General features: G+C 60.3%; 1 protein-coding gene across 4 annotated transcripts in view; it reads right to left on the reverse strand.

The window, feature by feature from the left end:
• Positions 1 to 485: 485 nt before the first annotated feature.
• The window catches only part of RGS3 (regulator of G protein signaling 3), a 59968-nt gene continuing 44918 nt past the window's right edge, over positions 486 to 15535 (reverse strand). For 2 of the 4 annotated variants that reach the window (XM_086857908.1, XM_086857909.1), the window contains 6 exons: positions 11723 to 12370; positions 7486 to 7559; positions 3305 to 3406; positions 2496 to 2557; positions 1753 to 1919; positions 486 to 1675 (listed from right to left, as the gene is read on the reverse strand). In XM_086857908.1, coding sequence (XP_086714034.1) covers positions 1490 to 1675; positions 1753 to 1919; positions 2496 to 2557; positions 3305 to 3406; positions 7486 to 7559; positions 11723 to 12370 — 1239 coding nt within the window. In that variant the 3' untranslated portion in view covers positions 486 to 1489. Of the gene's footprint in view, positions 1676 to 1752; positions 1920 to 2495; positions 2558 to 3304; positions 3407 to 3531; positions 4217 to 6044; positions 6286 to 7485; positions 7560 to 11722; positions 12371 to 15535 lie in introns of those variants that run through there. The other 2 variants (XM_086857910.1, XM_023937926.2) reach the window with 2 other exon arrangements.

The raw sequence follows: 15535 nt of genomic DNA on the forward strand, positions 1-15535 counted from the left end.
AGCCATCCCAAGCAGGTGACACTGCAGGGTCACCAAACACACCCTGAACAGCCTTTACAGAACACTTGCATCCCACACCAGAGCACTGCCCTTGCTGGGGAGGAGCAGCCCTGCCAAGCTGTGCATGGACCTGGAAAGGCTTCTTGTTGCTGTTTTTGGTGGTTTTGGTGTTTTTGGTGTGTCCCCAGAGGGCCCCAGAGCTGCAGGAGGTCTCAGGTGTGTTTGGACATTTCCCTGGTCAGAGGTTCGTGCCCTGCTGTGTCCTTGAGAACGGTCTGGCTTTGGGCAAAACTCTGCTCCTACACCCAGAGCTGGCCTCAGGAGCATCTGGCAGCTGCTCCATCATAAAGAACAGCTCAGAAATCCACAGAACCAGATTTTCCCTTCTTTAGCCACACAGTAACAGGATTTTACACTCCTGAGCGAGGCGAGGGCCACGCAGCTCCAGCGGTGCTGACAAACACGGCATGAACAAAAGCCAGCTACAAGAAATGATATTCTCCTTTTATTTACCTATGACCATGACAATGTAGGTTTTTTTTCTAGCTGCAGAGATGCTTTGCACTGTAAACTGGGAGGCAGTGCTTCCCAAACACAGCATTGTTATCCAGAGTCAGGAGAGCGGCTGCTGCACAGAGTTGCTTTTCTCCACCACCAACCCCTCCGTCGTCAGGGCATGGATATATTGATATTTACACCAGGCTCCCCCAGCGGCCCGCTGCCAGGGAATGGGTCTGGCACACAAAACCTGCTGCCTTACAAAAATCTACACACCTGGAAAAAGAAAAAGGCATCCGCTCCGCCGGAGAACTCGGCCGCGACACACACAAATATTGCACTTGTAACTTGGGAACGGGGAGAACACGGGGGTTTCCTATCGCACAGCAACGTGTCCAGCTACAGGAGGGCAATAAATAAACCAGGGGGGAGGGCAGGAGGGGGTGCTTGGCACATCCCCAGCGCAGGGCCAGGACCCGGCTCTCGCTGCTCCCGGGGGGACCCACCACGAGCCAAGGAAGCGCCGGGCTCCGGCCAGAGCTGCTCCGGGACGGCCCCGCGGCTCAGGGAAGCACAGCAGCATCCCGGGGCTGCTCCAGTTCACGAGGTTTAATCCAGGCTGATGTTCTGATGTTTGTGTCGGTGCTGTTGTCCCCTTGCCAGAGCCCTGCACGAGAACCCCTCCTCTCTCCGCCTTCCAGCAGCGCTCGTGGCCGGGACAGGAGCTTCACAGTAGCCTCGTGGGAGCTTCCTCCTGGCTAAATCCACGCCGGGGCCACCCCGAAGGCGTCGTACCAGCGATGGTGGGACGGGGTGCTGCAGCAGTACCAGACTGCTCGGCCTGTCGGTCCCCTCGGCCCCGAGCTCCTTCAGCTGCCCCGTGTCCGTCCGGAGCGGGACAACGAGCTCCCACCAGCTCCCAGGAAGGCCTCCACTGCCCAATTCCATGTAAACACACAGCTCCCAGCCTGCCCCGAGACCGTCCTTGGGCCTACAGCGGGGAGCTGCCTTTCTTCTGGTTGATTATGTCCAAGTACAGGTCGGAGCGGAGGAAGCGGGGGTACGAGTCCTTCTCCATGAGCCCATAAATCCTCTTCTGCGCCAGGTCGAAGCAGCTGCGGGTGATGTTCTGCAGGTTCTCCTTGGTGTGCTCCCGTGTGTAGGAGTCCAGGTTGACCTGTGGGCAGAGGAACAGGGTTAGAACAGGAACCCACCGCGCCGGGAGCCGCGCCCCAGCGTGGAGCCAGCCCTCACCTCCTTGCAGGACTGGATGGCAATGTACTCAGCGAAGATCTTCTTGGCCTTGGAGACCATCTTGGACTGGGATTTGATCTTCTTGAACTCCTCACAGGCCAGCCAGAACTCCAGGTTCTCCTCGCTGAACTCGGTGCGCAGGAAGGCCCTGAAGGCGGCGAGCCCGTCTGTGGGGGACAGGGACACGGCTCTACTCCTGCTCACAGACGGGAACAGCCCCAGAGACCCTCAGCTCCTGCAGAGCTGCAGCCCAAAAACTGCCCAAAAAACTGCCCAAAAAACCCCTTGTGCAAGCAGGCAGCAAGAGCAGCACCAGGAGCTGAACCCACACCCCCACCAGGAGCCAGAGGGAGGCTGGGCTGGAGGGCACAGGATCCCCCCTGGCTGTGTGTAGGATGGGGTGCCTGGGAAGGGCTGTCCTCCCCTCTTGGGGATGTTCTAGAGCAGTTCTGCTCCATGGACCCCCTGCACAGCCCCAGACTGGGCACAGACATGGATCACTGCCTCCTCCTCCTCCTCCCCAGGCTGCAGCCCCGGCCTGAAGCTCTCCCCAGCCCCTGTCACCGAGTTCCCCCTGGCCAGGCAGGAGCAGCAGGGGTGCACACAAGGGAGAGGCTAATTTCACTTTATGCATCCCCAAACACCGGAAGGGATTAACGGAGGAAATCCCAGCTTCACCCAGGCACGTGTCTGGATATTCCCCTGGCAGCAAGCACAAGTGGAAGGGATGGACACACACTCACATTTGTGCAGCAGCAGCTTCTCCAGGGAGTCCCCCCACTTGAGCGCTTCCTCGGGAGTGGGCCTGTGGAAAAAGGCCGGCACGTTGGCAGAGCTCAGCAGCAAAAGCCGCTTTCCCTGCCTGCTGAACATTTCCAGTGGATTAAAAGGCAGGCTGTGAGCCCAGCACGGCTGCTCCCAGCTCCCAAATCAGCCTCCTGCTGAACGCTTCCAGAGGATAAAGCCCCGTGTGCCCGAGGGGTGGCCCTGGCTCCCACCTTGGTGCTGGCACTGGCACGGCAGCTGAAGGCAGAGCTCCTGGGCAGCACCACAGCAGCTCTGCCAGAAGGAAACCACCGCCTTTAGGCTGGCAGGAAGAAAATGCAACCCCAGGAGGTCTGTGCAGGCAGCTGCAGCCCTTGGGGTGTCTGAGGAAGATTTGGAGAAGCTGCGGGTGATGCGGAGCTGTGGAAATGCCGGATTTCAGCTGCCCCGTTCAGCAGCAGGGAGGGCTCGTCTCCAGCTGCTGGAGCATCTCCAGAGTAAAGTGGTTTTTCAAACCATCCTCTGGCCAGTAAAAGTTCTGTAGACAGGCACTGAGAGAACGCTGCTCTCAGGTAAATTTCCAGCCCGAGCTGCTGCGGTGCCGCAGCGCAGGCAGGACCTCTCACCCTCCAGCAGGAGGTTTTCAGCCAAAAAATATTTTAAATGCTCCTCCAGATACAAAAACTCTATCCACAGCTTCCCCAAACGGGGTGAACAGAGCCTCGCTGAGGTGAGGAGCTCAGAGCACAGCTTGTCCCCATCCCCACGCCGCCCTCGCAGCACCTACTTGAGGGATTTGAGCACTTTGTCCAGCTTGCCGGAGGGGTTGGCTCCGGGGGACTCGTTCCGCCGCCGGAAGATCCCCAGCCGGTTCTTCATGTCCTTGGCTCTAGAGAGAAGAGCGAGCGTGAGCGGGTGGGCGAGGGGACCCCCAGCCCCCAAACCAGCCCCTAACCCAGCCCCTAACCCAAAACCCAACCCGAAACCCAACCCGAAACCCAACCCGAAACCTACTCCTTCATGGTGTGCCGGCGCTGCAGGCTGCCCGTGTGCGGCCTCTGCACCGCCAGCAGCATCTCGGCGTGGAACTCCAGCGGCTGCGGCTTGGATGGGTCACGGAAGAAGGGCATGGCTGGGGGACAGCGGGGACAGCGGGGACAGCGGGGACAGCGGGGACAGCGGGGACAGCCCCAGCGCTCCCAGCCCCGCTCCAGCCGTGGCGAGCAGCTGGAAGTGGGCGGGCTCAGCGAGCTTTAAATGCGGCGTGGGGCGGCCGGGGAGCGGCGAGCGAGGGGAGGCTGTGCCGGCCCCGCCGCTCTTTGGGACGGCTCTGCCGTTGCTGGGGAAACTTGAGGAAAGGTGGAAAAATCAGCGCCGAGGCGGATAGTGGGGCCTTTCAAGAGACGGCGGGGGAAAATAATCGCGGCTTGGATTTACGAGGGCTATTTATAGAGCGCAGGCATCCCGGGAAGGCGGAGCGGGGAGGGGGCTGCCCTGGGTCCCCCCTGCCGGAGCACCCCCACACTCAAACCCCACCGTGTCCACCCGTCCGCGGTGCCAGCCCGTGCGGGGCACGGCCGTGGGGACATCCCCGAAGGAATTTCCCTGGGGACATCCCCAAAGGGGGCGGTCGGGATGGGCAGCGCGGGGCGCTGGGGAGAGGTCCCCCCGCTCCGGACAGACCGACGGACGGACACACGGACACGGGGCTGGCTGTTGCCCACAGGGAGCTGCCAGGAACTCGGAGTTTTACGGATTTTTGGGAAGCGCCGTGGGAAAAGGAGCCCCCGGAGCCCCCGGAGCCCCCCGAGCCCCCGGAGCCCCCCGGAGCCCCCGGAGCCCCCCGGAGCCCCCGGAGCCCCCGGAGCCCCCGGAGCCCCCCGGAGCCCCCGGAGCCCCCGGAGCCCCCCGGAGCCCCCGGCACGGGCAGGGCTGGGCGGGCCGTGCTGCCCCCGCGTGGCGCTGCGCGGTCACTGCAGCCGGTACCAAAAACACCTCCCAAAAACCCCACAAGTGCAAAAAACACCTCCCAAAAACCCAACAAGTGCAAAAAACACCTCCCAAAAACCCAACACGGTACCAAAAACACCTCCCAAAAACCCCACAAGTGCAAAAAACACCTCCCAAAAACACAACAAGTGCAAAAAACCCCTCTCAAAAACCCAACACATGCAGCAATGTCAAGTATTAGCGCTCCGGCCTTGCTTTCCCTTTTCTGGCAGTCTTCTCCCAGTGACAGTGATCTGTCACTCATTAAAAAGCAAGTATAACGAATTCTGTCTTAATTACATTACAGCTTCCATCTGTGTTTTTAATTTTTTCCACTTAAAATACCTCTCCTTGATCACATCATAAAGTGCACACGGACAGTCTTGTGCTGCCTGTGGATATAACGGATTTATCGAAACCTAAGAGCATCAGTCTTTTCTCATGGACCCTCTGAATCTGAAGCTCCTTATCTGACAACATCTCATTAAGCAAGCGGCTTCAGTTTTCCCTTCTTGATCTTTCTGATTCTGCAAATTTAATGTTACAGACAGCAAGGATGCTCAGAGAAGTCACCTCTGCCTGGCCAAGCCATGCCCAGGGACACGAGGGGAACAGGAGGGATTCAGGACAGGGATGCACCACCCCAGCCCAGGTGATGCTCTCCAGACCTACAGCTCTCTCCAGCCCCAGGAGGGTAAAACACAGCAACCACTGGGAAAAATAAAACAACCCCAGGGCTCAGCCCAATGGGCCACAGAATTATTGCAGAGGGAAATTGCTCCCCCCAGTCCCTGGTGCCATCCATACCCTGATGGACACGGACAGTTCCACTGCCTTCACACCCCCTGATCCCAGCAGGACACGACTCCCACCGCTGCCAGGCACCTGCAAACGTGGGAAAAGCGGATCCAAACGCGGATCCTCACGCTCCAGGCACCATCTGCCTCCCATCACCGGCACCGCCGGCAGCCGCGGACCCACCGGCACAGAGAATGAGCCACCCCACACAGCCTGGAGCAACAAGCTCAGCAGCTCCCAGGGCAGCAGGGCTGGCAGAGCACTGAGCACCCCTGGGTGGCACATGTGGGTCACCTCCACAGCAAAGCCCTCAGCCCAAGGCCACCTGGAACACACCAGGCAGGTGGTCCTGGCTCCTGGGTGGATTTTCCAGCTGGAACACCCCAGGCAGGTGGTCCTGGCTCCTGGGTGGATTTTCCAGCTGGAACACACCAGGCAAACACCTCCTAAGGAAGTTCCCCAACTTCCACGTGCTGCTCCTCTTTGCACACCCTTGCAAAGGAGCGGCACCGACCCTGGGCGTGCACAGCCCCCAGCTGCTGCCACACTGCACAATAAACGCCACAGCAAAAAATAATTGCATTTAAAAATTGCTGGTTTCACTCCGGAGCTGTGTCTATAAAGTGATCTGCCCCGGCACCCCAGCATGACCGCGAGGTCCAGCAGCATCACCCCGCACTGCTTCCAAACCATCCCCTGGGCAGCACATCCCGTTCCTCGCGAGGTGCCGGGTGTCCTACCTTTCCAGGTATTTTTCGGAGAAGTCCACCATGGCGTGGTGCATGGGGGCCGGCAGCGTGTGCCGGGAGAGCAGCGAGTGCCGACCCGCGGCCCCCGCCCCATAAATAGTCCCGGAGCCGGCCGGGACAGCCAATGGAGCTCCCCGAGCATCCCCCGCCGGCTCAAGGTGAGCGCGGAGCCCGCTCCGCATCCGCCCCTGACCCCGCCAGCCCCGCTCCCCCGGCGCTCCACGGGCCCGGGGGGACGGCCCTGCTGCAAGGGCTTCGTTTTCATTTCCAGCGCCGGGGGGGGAAATAATAAAAAGAGCTAAAAATAGGCGGCGGCGATGAGGCAGCGCGGGCCGACAGTGCCGCTCGCTGGCACAGCCGGCGGGGCCGGGCGGCTCCCGCACCCTGAGCCGCTCAAAGCACGTGCGGCTCCTCCGGCTGCCCGGCACACGCGGCGCAGGACACGGGACACACAGCCACGGGCACCCCCTGGCCCCGGCACCCGCCGGATCCGCGTTCTGGAGGAGTTCGGTCCCGAGCATCCTCACTCGTGCACCTGCCCCGCCTCAGCTGCGGCTGTGCTTGAGGACAGCGAAGGCCACGGCCACCTGGTCCCTGCTTACACCCACTCTTTGGCACCCCAAAGCCTTACCGGGAGCAGCACAGGGGATGCCAGGGTCCCTCGGGGGTCCCCGCGGTCCCTGCTCCCTGTGCCTTGAGGGCTGAGCCTGACCCGTGATGGGAAACTCCCCTTTCCATCTCCCCATCCCATCTCCCCTTTCCATCTCCCCATTCCACCTCCCCATTCCATCTCCCCTTTCCATCTCCCCTTTCCATCTCCCCTTTCCATCTCCCCATTCCACCTCCCCATTCCACCTCCCCATTCCATCTCCCCATTCCACCTCCCCATTCCACCTCCCCTTTCCATCTCCCCATTCCATCTCCCCATTCCATCTCCCCATTCCACCTCCCCATTCCACCTCCCCTTTCCATCTCCCCATTCCATCTCCCCATTCCATCTCCCCATTCCACCTCCCCATTCCACCTCCCCTTTCCATCTCCCCTTTCCATCTCCCCATTCCATCTCCCCATTCCATCTCCCCTTTCCATCTCCCCATCCCTCCTCCCGGCATGGGGCCGGCGGGAAGGAGGCCCCAGCTCAGATTTCATCGCTTCCATGTCCTCTCCCTGAACCCAGGCAAGCTGTTTTTCCCAAGAGCCGGTGTCTTCACCCTGTCCAGGCTCGGTGGAAGGGGGTGCAGTGCCCCCAGCACACCCCACCACCCTCCCTGGAAATTCCATCTGAAGTGACACCTCAGTTCATGGGAACTTTGCTGCTGGAAAAAGTCGGGGGGAAAGATGGGAATGCTGAGGGTTCCTGGTACCAGCAGGGCTCGGCTGACCCCACAAACAGCCCTGGCACACCCTGATGCCACCCCCATGTGACACTTACAGGCTCCTGCTGCGTTTCTTGCGGGAGGTCTCGTCCCCTTCGTCACAGCTGCACTCAGGGTCTGCTCCACTCAGCTGGGGGGGAACAGAAGAAGTGTCTGTCACCATGCCAGGACGTGGCCACGGTGCCACTCTGTGTCACCAAGCAGCAGGGCCAGCATCCCCACAGCCCCCACACCACCCAGCCCAGACCCACAGCACCCATAGGGCTCCTTCCTCATCGTGGCAATGACACAGGACAAGCTCCTGACACAGGAACCTCCTCCATCCTCTGCCACCCTCAGCCCGTGGTGCTCCTGGAGCATCCCAGGAGAGCCCATGGCTGGTGGCCCGGGTGCCCTCCAGGTGCTGGCAGTGGTACCTCCTCCAGGGAGGACATTCACATCCCCACTGCTGCTCAAAGAGCCCACAGAGCCCCCCAGAACCAGACTGGGCACTCAGAATCAATCGGGAGTTCCCAGCGGTCTCCAAGCAGGAGAAATCAGAGCAGTTCACCTCTAATTGAATGATATCATTGCGGTTTCCAAGTCCGCTCTCTGAGCACCGCTCCAGGGCAGCCTGGACAAACCGAGGGGGTCTGGGCTGTGCCATGAGCTCAGGGCAGCACCAGCACAGCCTGTGGGCCACAAAGCCTGGCACAGGCAGGGAGAGCCTCGGGCCCGGCACAGCTCGGGGGTTTAACATCCCATTCCCGAGCGCTGCAGATGCTCAGGGCCAGCCCCGCATCCACCGACCCAGCTCACGCCGTGCTCCCGGGGCTGCCCGGAGCTTTCCAGGAGCATCACCCCGCGGCCGGGCCGTGGGAACCCTGCGCTCAGCCCCGGGCCCGAGCTTGCGGACATTTCCTTCCATTCTGCGCCCGGCTTTCCGGAGTTTATCGGCCCCGAACAATGCGGCCCTCGCCGAGCGCCTTCCCCGGGCTGCCCGGGGCTTCCTGCCATTGTCCGGAGAGGCTCCGTGCTCGGGGACAAAAGGCAGCAGCAGCAGCAGCAGGGCTGTCCCGAGGAGTCCCAGCGCTCCCCACAATGCCCGATAAAACAACCGGCGGCAAGGGGGGACGGGGAGGCACGCCGGGCACGATGGTGTTAAAAAGGGCTGTGGAATGAGCCCCTCTGAAACACTCCCAGATGGGAAAATAACCAAGAATGTGATGGATGTGGTGGCGCTGCAGCCGGGGCCGCTGGGTGCGGGTGCTGCCAGTGTGCGACAGCTCGGTGGGGGAATTCCAGATGGGAATTGTGCATCGGTGTCCTGCCCCAAAAACCTCGCAGGTTTCATTGAACTGTTCAAAGGCACAGAGCAGCAAAAGCACTTCCAGAGTGCAGACAGGGGGGTGGCTCAGCCTGGCTTCCCTGGCTGCTGCGCACCCTCCCCGGGCAGGGAGAGGCAGGGCAAGGGGAGCGGGGCAGTGATGGGAGCACGGTGGGAATGGGGCAGTGGGAATGGGGCAGTGGGAATGGGGGAATGGGAATGGGGCAGTGGGAATGGGGCAGTGGGAATGGGGGAATGGGAATGGGGCAGTGGGAATGGGGCAGTGGGAATGGGGGAATGGGAATGGGGGAATGGGAATGGGGCAATGGGAATGGGGCAGTGGGAATGGGGGAATGGGAATGGGGCAGTGGGAATGGGGGAATGGGAATGGGGGAATGGGAATGGGGCAGTGGGAATGGGGGAATGGGAATGGGGCAATGGGAATGGGGCAGTGGGAATGGGGCAATGGGAATGGGGGAATGGGAATGGGGCAGTGGGAATGGGGCAGTGGGAATGGGGGAATGGGAATGGGGCAGTGGGAATGGGGGAATGGGAATGGGGCAATGGGAATGGGGCAGTGGGAATGGGGCAGTGGGAATGGGGGAATGGGAATGGGGCAGTGGGAATGGGGCAGTGGGAATGGGGGAATGGGAATGGGGCAGTGGGAATGGGGGAATGGGAATGGGGCAGTGGGAATGGGGGAATGGGAATGGGGCAGTGGGAATGGGGGAATGGGAATGGGGGAATGGGAATGGGGCAGTGGGAATGGGGGAATGGGAATGGGGGAATGGGAATGGGGCAGTGGGAATGGGGGAATGGGAATGGGGCAATGGGAATGGGGCAGTGGGAATGGGGCAATGGGAATGGGGGAATGGGAATGGGGCAGTGGGAATGGGGCAGTGGGAATGGGGGAATGGGAATGGGGCAGTGGGAATGGGGGAATGGGAATGGGGCAATGGGAATGGGGCAGTGGGAATGGGGGAATGGGAATGGGGCAGTGGGAATGGGGCAGTGGGAATGGAGGAATGGGGGAATGGGAATGGGGCAGTGGGAATGGAGGAATGGGGGAATGGGAATGGGGCAGTGGGAATGGAGGAATGGGAATGGGGCAGTGGGAATGGGGCAGTGGGAATGGGGGAATGGGAATGGGGGAATGGGAATGGGGCAGTGGGAATGGGGGAATGGGAATGGGGGAATGGGAATGGGGCTGTGGGAATGGGAATGGGGGAATGGGGGAATGGGAATGGGGCAGTGGGAATGGGGGAATGGGAATGGGGCAGTGGGAATGGGGGAATGGGACAGTGGGAATGGGGGAATGGGAATGGGGCAGTGGGAATGGGGCAGTGGGAATGGGGGAATGGGAATGGGGGAATGGGAATGGGGGAATGGGAATGGGGCAGTGGGAATGGGGGAATGGGAATGGGGCAATGGGAATGGGATGATGGGAGCAGGGTGATGTGAGCAAGGAACAGTAGGAACACGCAGGGGTGCCCAGCAGAACACATGGGCAGGGATTTAGGCTCTAGGCAGCCACAGCTGCTGCAGGCTGGCAACTGGGAGCTGCAGAACGTGCAGCCCCCACGCTGCCCTCCCCACCAGCACAGGCTGCCCAATCCCTGCCCCAAAAATCCCAGTCCGATGTGCACCAGAACAGTCTAACTCAGGAGGAGCTCACCCAAAACATCCACCCAGCTGAGAGCTCAGTGCAGCTCCCCGGGGCACGGAGGGGATCAGGGGTGCCTGGCAGGACACACAGCCCAGACCGGGCAGCACTGCAGGGTTGCAGGGCTGCAGGGTTACAGGGCTGCAGGGCTGCAGGGTTGCAGGGTTGCAGGGTTGCAGGGTTACAGGGCTGCAGGGCTGCAGGGTTGCAGGGTTGCAGGGCTGCAGGGCTGCAGGGTTGCAGGGTTGCAGGGTTGCAGGGCTGCAGGGTTGCAGGGTTGCAGGGCTGCAGGGCTGCAGGGCTGCAGGGTTGCAGGGCTGCAGGGCTGCAGGGCTGCAGGGTTGCAGGGTTACAGGGTTGCAGGGCTGCAAGGTTACAGGGCTGCAGGGTTGCAGGGCTGCAGGGCTGCAGGCTCAGGGCTGCAGGCTCAGGGCTGCAGGCTCAGGGCTGCACACACAGCGGCACTGTGAGCTCTCCTTTAGGGCACTGCTCACAGCAGCACTAACAGGACGCTCTCAGCCGGTGCTGCCGCTGTCACCGCCTCTCTCCCGCGTGTGACAGGCAGTGACACTGCCCCTGACACAGGGGTGCCTTTGCTTTATCGGGGATAGGGCAGGTCTGAACCCCCATCTGCTCCCACACACAGTTATTGGCATTGGTCTCCAGGAGAGTTTGGACTTGTGGACAGCAGCCCCATCCCAGCGGTCTGGAACCCCGGGAAAGGCTCTCACCAGCTGGTCAGGGACTCTGAGCACAAAAATTCCTCCAGGAAACAGCACCAGCGTGGCTTTTCAAGCAACGTGGCAGGAAGAGGCTTAACCTAGCGTGGGTTTAACCCCAGGGTCTGCAGGACCCACTGCTCTGGAGCAGAATGTCACTGTGTGAGGTGTCCCAAGCAGCAGGACCTGAGCCATGGGCTGTGGTGCTGTGCCGGGCACCAGAGCCCCCAGCAGCACCCAGAGCTGAGGCAGGGATGGAGCTGCTGGGGCAGAGCAGGCTGTGGGGCCAGGGGCCACTCCCAGCACCCTGCCAGTGTCACCTGGGGAGAACGGGGACAGCAGAGCTCCCCATGAATGATCTCTGCACTGGCACCTCGTTCATGCATCGCTGCAGCCAGGGCCAGCTCTGCTCCGGGGGCTCAGGGAGCACTGCCCACTGCTCTGGGCAGCACCCCCGGGTGCTGAGCTCCTCCCAGAGCCGGCTGCCAGGGGCAGGGACCCTCCTGACCGCTCACAAGGCAGCTGGGCCATGGTCACAGCGACAGGAGCCATGTGGCAGGACACCTCCACCCCAGGAGCTCCCCCAGCAGCCGCGGCTCCCGCACCTTCCTGTGGCCCGAGAAGAGCAGCGTGAGCTGATGGATGGAGCCGCCGTTCTTGACCAGCTCCTTCTTGAGGGTCCTGGGGGAGGGCAGTGCCCAGTGTGCGGCGGTGCCCTGGCTGTCGGGGCAGTGGAGGCTGCTGTCCGAGGTGAAGCAGTGGCCCTTGGCCTCCTGCAGGAGGCTGCCCTCGCTGTGGGTGCGGCGCCGCAGGGAGCCCTGCACGCTCAGGGTGTAGCCGGGCTGCCCGCACGTCTCGATCATGCTGCTGCGCTTCAGCTCCTTCCTGTCCAGGTACTGCTCCTCGCTGTCCTCCTCCTCCTCCTCGTCCTCCTCATCCTCCTCTTCCTCCTCATCCTCCTCGTCATCCTCGCCGTCCGTGGCGCTGCCGGCCGTGCCCGCCGCGCTCTGGCTGAAGGTGCTGTCGAGCCGCAGCTCGGGGATGACAAAGGCTGGCAGGGAGCTGGGCTGCTCCTCTCCCTTTCTGGTGGCCACCGGCTGCTTTTGCACCAGGAGAGGAGCCTGGGTGGCCCCCAGAGCGTCCCAGGGCTCGGCCGGAGCCGCTGCCTTGGCAGCCGGAGGGGCATCACCCGCTGCTGCCTTCCCATCCTCCGAGTGCATCTGCCCCGGCTTCTCGGCGTCCGTCTCCAGCATCTGCCAGAGGAGAAGATAAAGGATGAAAGCAGAAACACCCCAAATCTCTCTGGCCACCTTCCTGAGGAGCCTTTCACCCCCTCCCAGCCCACCTGCAAGGCTGGCACCGATACGAACAAGGCTAACAGTGCTCTGCTGGGGCGGGGTGGCAGCGTCCCCACGTCCCCGGGCGGTGCCAAGCACCCATTGCTCTGTCAGCACCCAGCCCTGCTCCTGAGCCCTGCAACAGCAGGTTCTCCCGGCTGGCAGGAGCGGGATGGTGGCACTCTGCTCCCCCCTCCGGGGGCTTTTGAGGAATGCCAGGGTGCCACAGAGGCAGAGCCGTATCGGGATCCTCACCCCGGAGCTGCTGCCCTGCAGGGATTTTCCCCGAGGGCTGCAGACAAACCCAGCGGCTGCTCCAGCAGCTCCTCCTTATGGATGCTAAATCTGAACCACAGTGCCTGTACAATTGCAGGCCGCATGGCTCCTCAGGCTGCCTGAGAAAGTAGCCTGGGAAAAATATGAGAAGGAATTAAAACAATTCTCAGGGACACTAAACAGCCTTGCAGGTGTTGTTTTGCAGTCTTGTTTTCCTTGCAGGAGGAGGTCAGAGGGGTGATGAGCCCCCCTGACCAATGATGCTGATGTAGCACTTTGTTAACCAGTAAGAGTTTCTTTTCTGTACCTTCCACGTACCAGTCTATAAAAACAGGCCTGAAGTAATAAACCAGAGAATTCTCGTGTTGTGACTCCCTTGAGAGTTTGTGTCGTTCTTTACAGCCGTTCCCAATTGGAAGGACACCTCCTGCCCCTCCTTATCGAATGCCAGAGGGAAGCGCCGGGCTCTGCCCATCCCTGGATTGTCCCGGCTCAGCCCCAGGCTCTGGCCAAGCCCTGCAAAACCACAGCCGCTCCTGCCAGCCCCTGCCGGGGTTTTAAGCCTTTGGGGCTGGTTTCTCCAGGTTTCTTTGTAGCTGGGGATGGCCTGAGCAAGCTCCGTCCTTTCAAAGGGAAAAGCCCAAGGGAAGAAATCTCCAAGGTTGTTTTTGTGAGCAGGGGGAGCCTGCAATGAGCCCTCCCCTGCCAGAGCGGGGTCCTGTGTGATTTTCCTAAGCCAAAGGGGCAAAACCAGCCCAGCAGGGAAAAAAATACCAAAAGAGAGAAAACAATCCTCTCTTTAGGAAGCAATTCCCTCCTACACAGGTCCTGGGGCAGGGGCTATTCCACAGGACCAGCCCCAGCTAACAGGTCACCCAGAACTTGGGCTGGAGCCCACATGTGTCCAGCTGTGCCTTTCCTGGTTTATCACACCCAAAGGGTGTAGAAAAGAGAGCACCAGCTCTGTCCCAGCCAGCCTGGCTGGTCCCAGCAGCAATTCAGCATCACCTGAACTCCCCCAGTGAGCCTGAATACAAAAATTCAGAGACCACGACATGCTTGGTCCCTTCATGACATCGCCCCATCCATGAAACAGCTGGATTTGGTGTCAGGCACAAAGCAAATGCTCCTTTCACCCCATCCTTGGGGCTGTTCCACTCTCCCCACACAGCAATTCTGTGTAAGAAGGGAATGTTCCCAGCCCTGCCAGGCCAGGCTGCCATTTGCACCAGCCTGGGCCTCAGTGATGCTGCTGATGTTTTATTTGTCTTACAATCACTGTCATCATTATCTCATGAAATAATTAGAGGAAAAACCCACACAGCCCTCGAGTCACTCCCCACAAAGCCCTCCCCCAGCACTGCCTATCTGCCCAGTCCTGCTCACATCTGATAAGGGCCTAGAAGGAAATGAACAGGCTTCTTTAAAATGAGAGACATTTGGGGATTAAATTAAATCCTTGCACTAATTCAATCAGAGCCTCTGCTGCGCTTCTCTGGCGTGGAGGGATGAGCAGCAGCCTCACCATGAGCGAGGGTCGGCTCCCCCTGGGGCTGAGAGCATCACCAGGGCTGTGAAATCCTGTCTGCACAGGGCTGAGCTCTGCTCAGCATCACCTGGGGTGGGGAGAGACGGGAGGAGAGGCAGCAATGCCATCACTGCCAGCCCACAGATCTGCTCCTGCCTGCAGGCACCTCATCAGCACAAAGCCAAGGTCACCTTGCTGACAGGAGACCTCAGGGATGGGGATGTGACCAGGCTTCAGAGACTCACAGCATGGTTTGGTTGTAAAGCTCATCTCATCCCACCCCCTTCCAGCTCTCCTGGAGCGCCTTTGGGCCCTGGAAGGGGCTCTGAGCTCTCCCTGGAGCCTTTGAGCAGCTTTTCCAGTACCCGAGGGGGGCTGACACCTTCCCACCACTTCATGTGGCCGAGGGGCTGCTGGAGGCAGTGCTGGTGTGAGGGAGGTGCTGTCCTTCCACCTCACAGCCTCACCCAAAACACCCCAGCAGCTCAGGAGCCAACATCTGCATCTCTCCGTTCTCAATGCCTTGGTCTCACTGCTCTGGGTGTTCCTGACCTCCACCTGCAGATTTCCCTTTTTTTCACTGTCTGCATCTTCCCCTGCACTCAACAAATTGCTTTTGCCATTCCCAGCATCTGGGTTCCCTGTCTGCAGCCAGGCAGGTCGAGGGGCTGAGGGGATTTACTCCATCCTCCCTGGAGGATCTCACACCTCTCTCTTCCAGTTTCTGTCTCAGACTGAGAGACCAAGGCAGCATTTCCTGAGAAGGGGAAGAGAAAGCAGAAGCAAGAGCTCCAAAGCCCAGGATGGCTCTCTGGGGTCATTTTAGGGAAGGAGGATAATAGGTCTGAAACCAGAGCAACAGCAAGAGAGTTCTTAAGAATGATTTCCTCACTGAATAAATACCAACACACTCCAAAGAAAAAACCAACATTGCCCTGCCTGCACCAGCATCCTCCAACCTTGCACCTGTTATCCACTCCCTGGCTTCTCTTTGCCTTCCAGGATCACTCACTACCTCAAAAATTAAGTTTTTTTCAAATTTTTCAAGTTTTATTGAAACAAAGACAGTGCAGAAGGACTGCAAACCCCTCTGCTCCTTGGTCTGTACCTCGAGCAGGTTTTTCTGAGTTGCTGCTTACATCCAGGACTGTTCCAGCTCAGCAGAGAAAATTTCAATGAGTGTCAGCACAACCACGACTTCTCCAGCATTTCTTTCAATAATGTGGCCTTGCTGGTGAGCCACAGCTGGGAGAACCCCAGCCATGGAGACAGCAGAG

This window comes from Cyanistes caeruleus, chromosome 20 (genome assembly GCF_971803275.1).
Source record: "Cyanistes caeruleus chromosome 20, bCyaCae1.hap1.1, whole genome shotgun sequence".
Lineage (NCBI taxonomy): Eukaryota > Metazoa > Chordata > Aves > Passeriformes > Paridae > Cyanistes > Cyanistes caeruleus.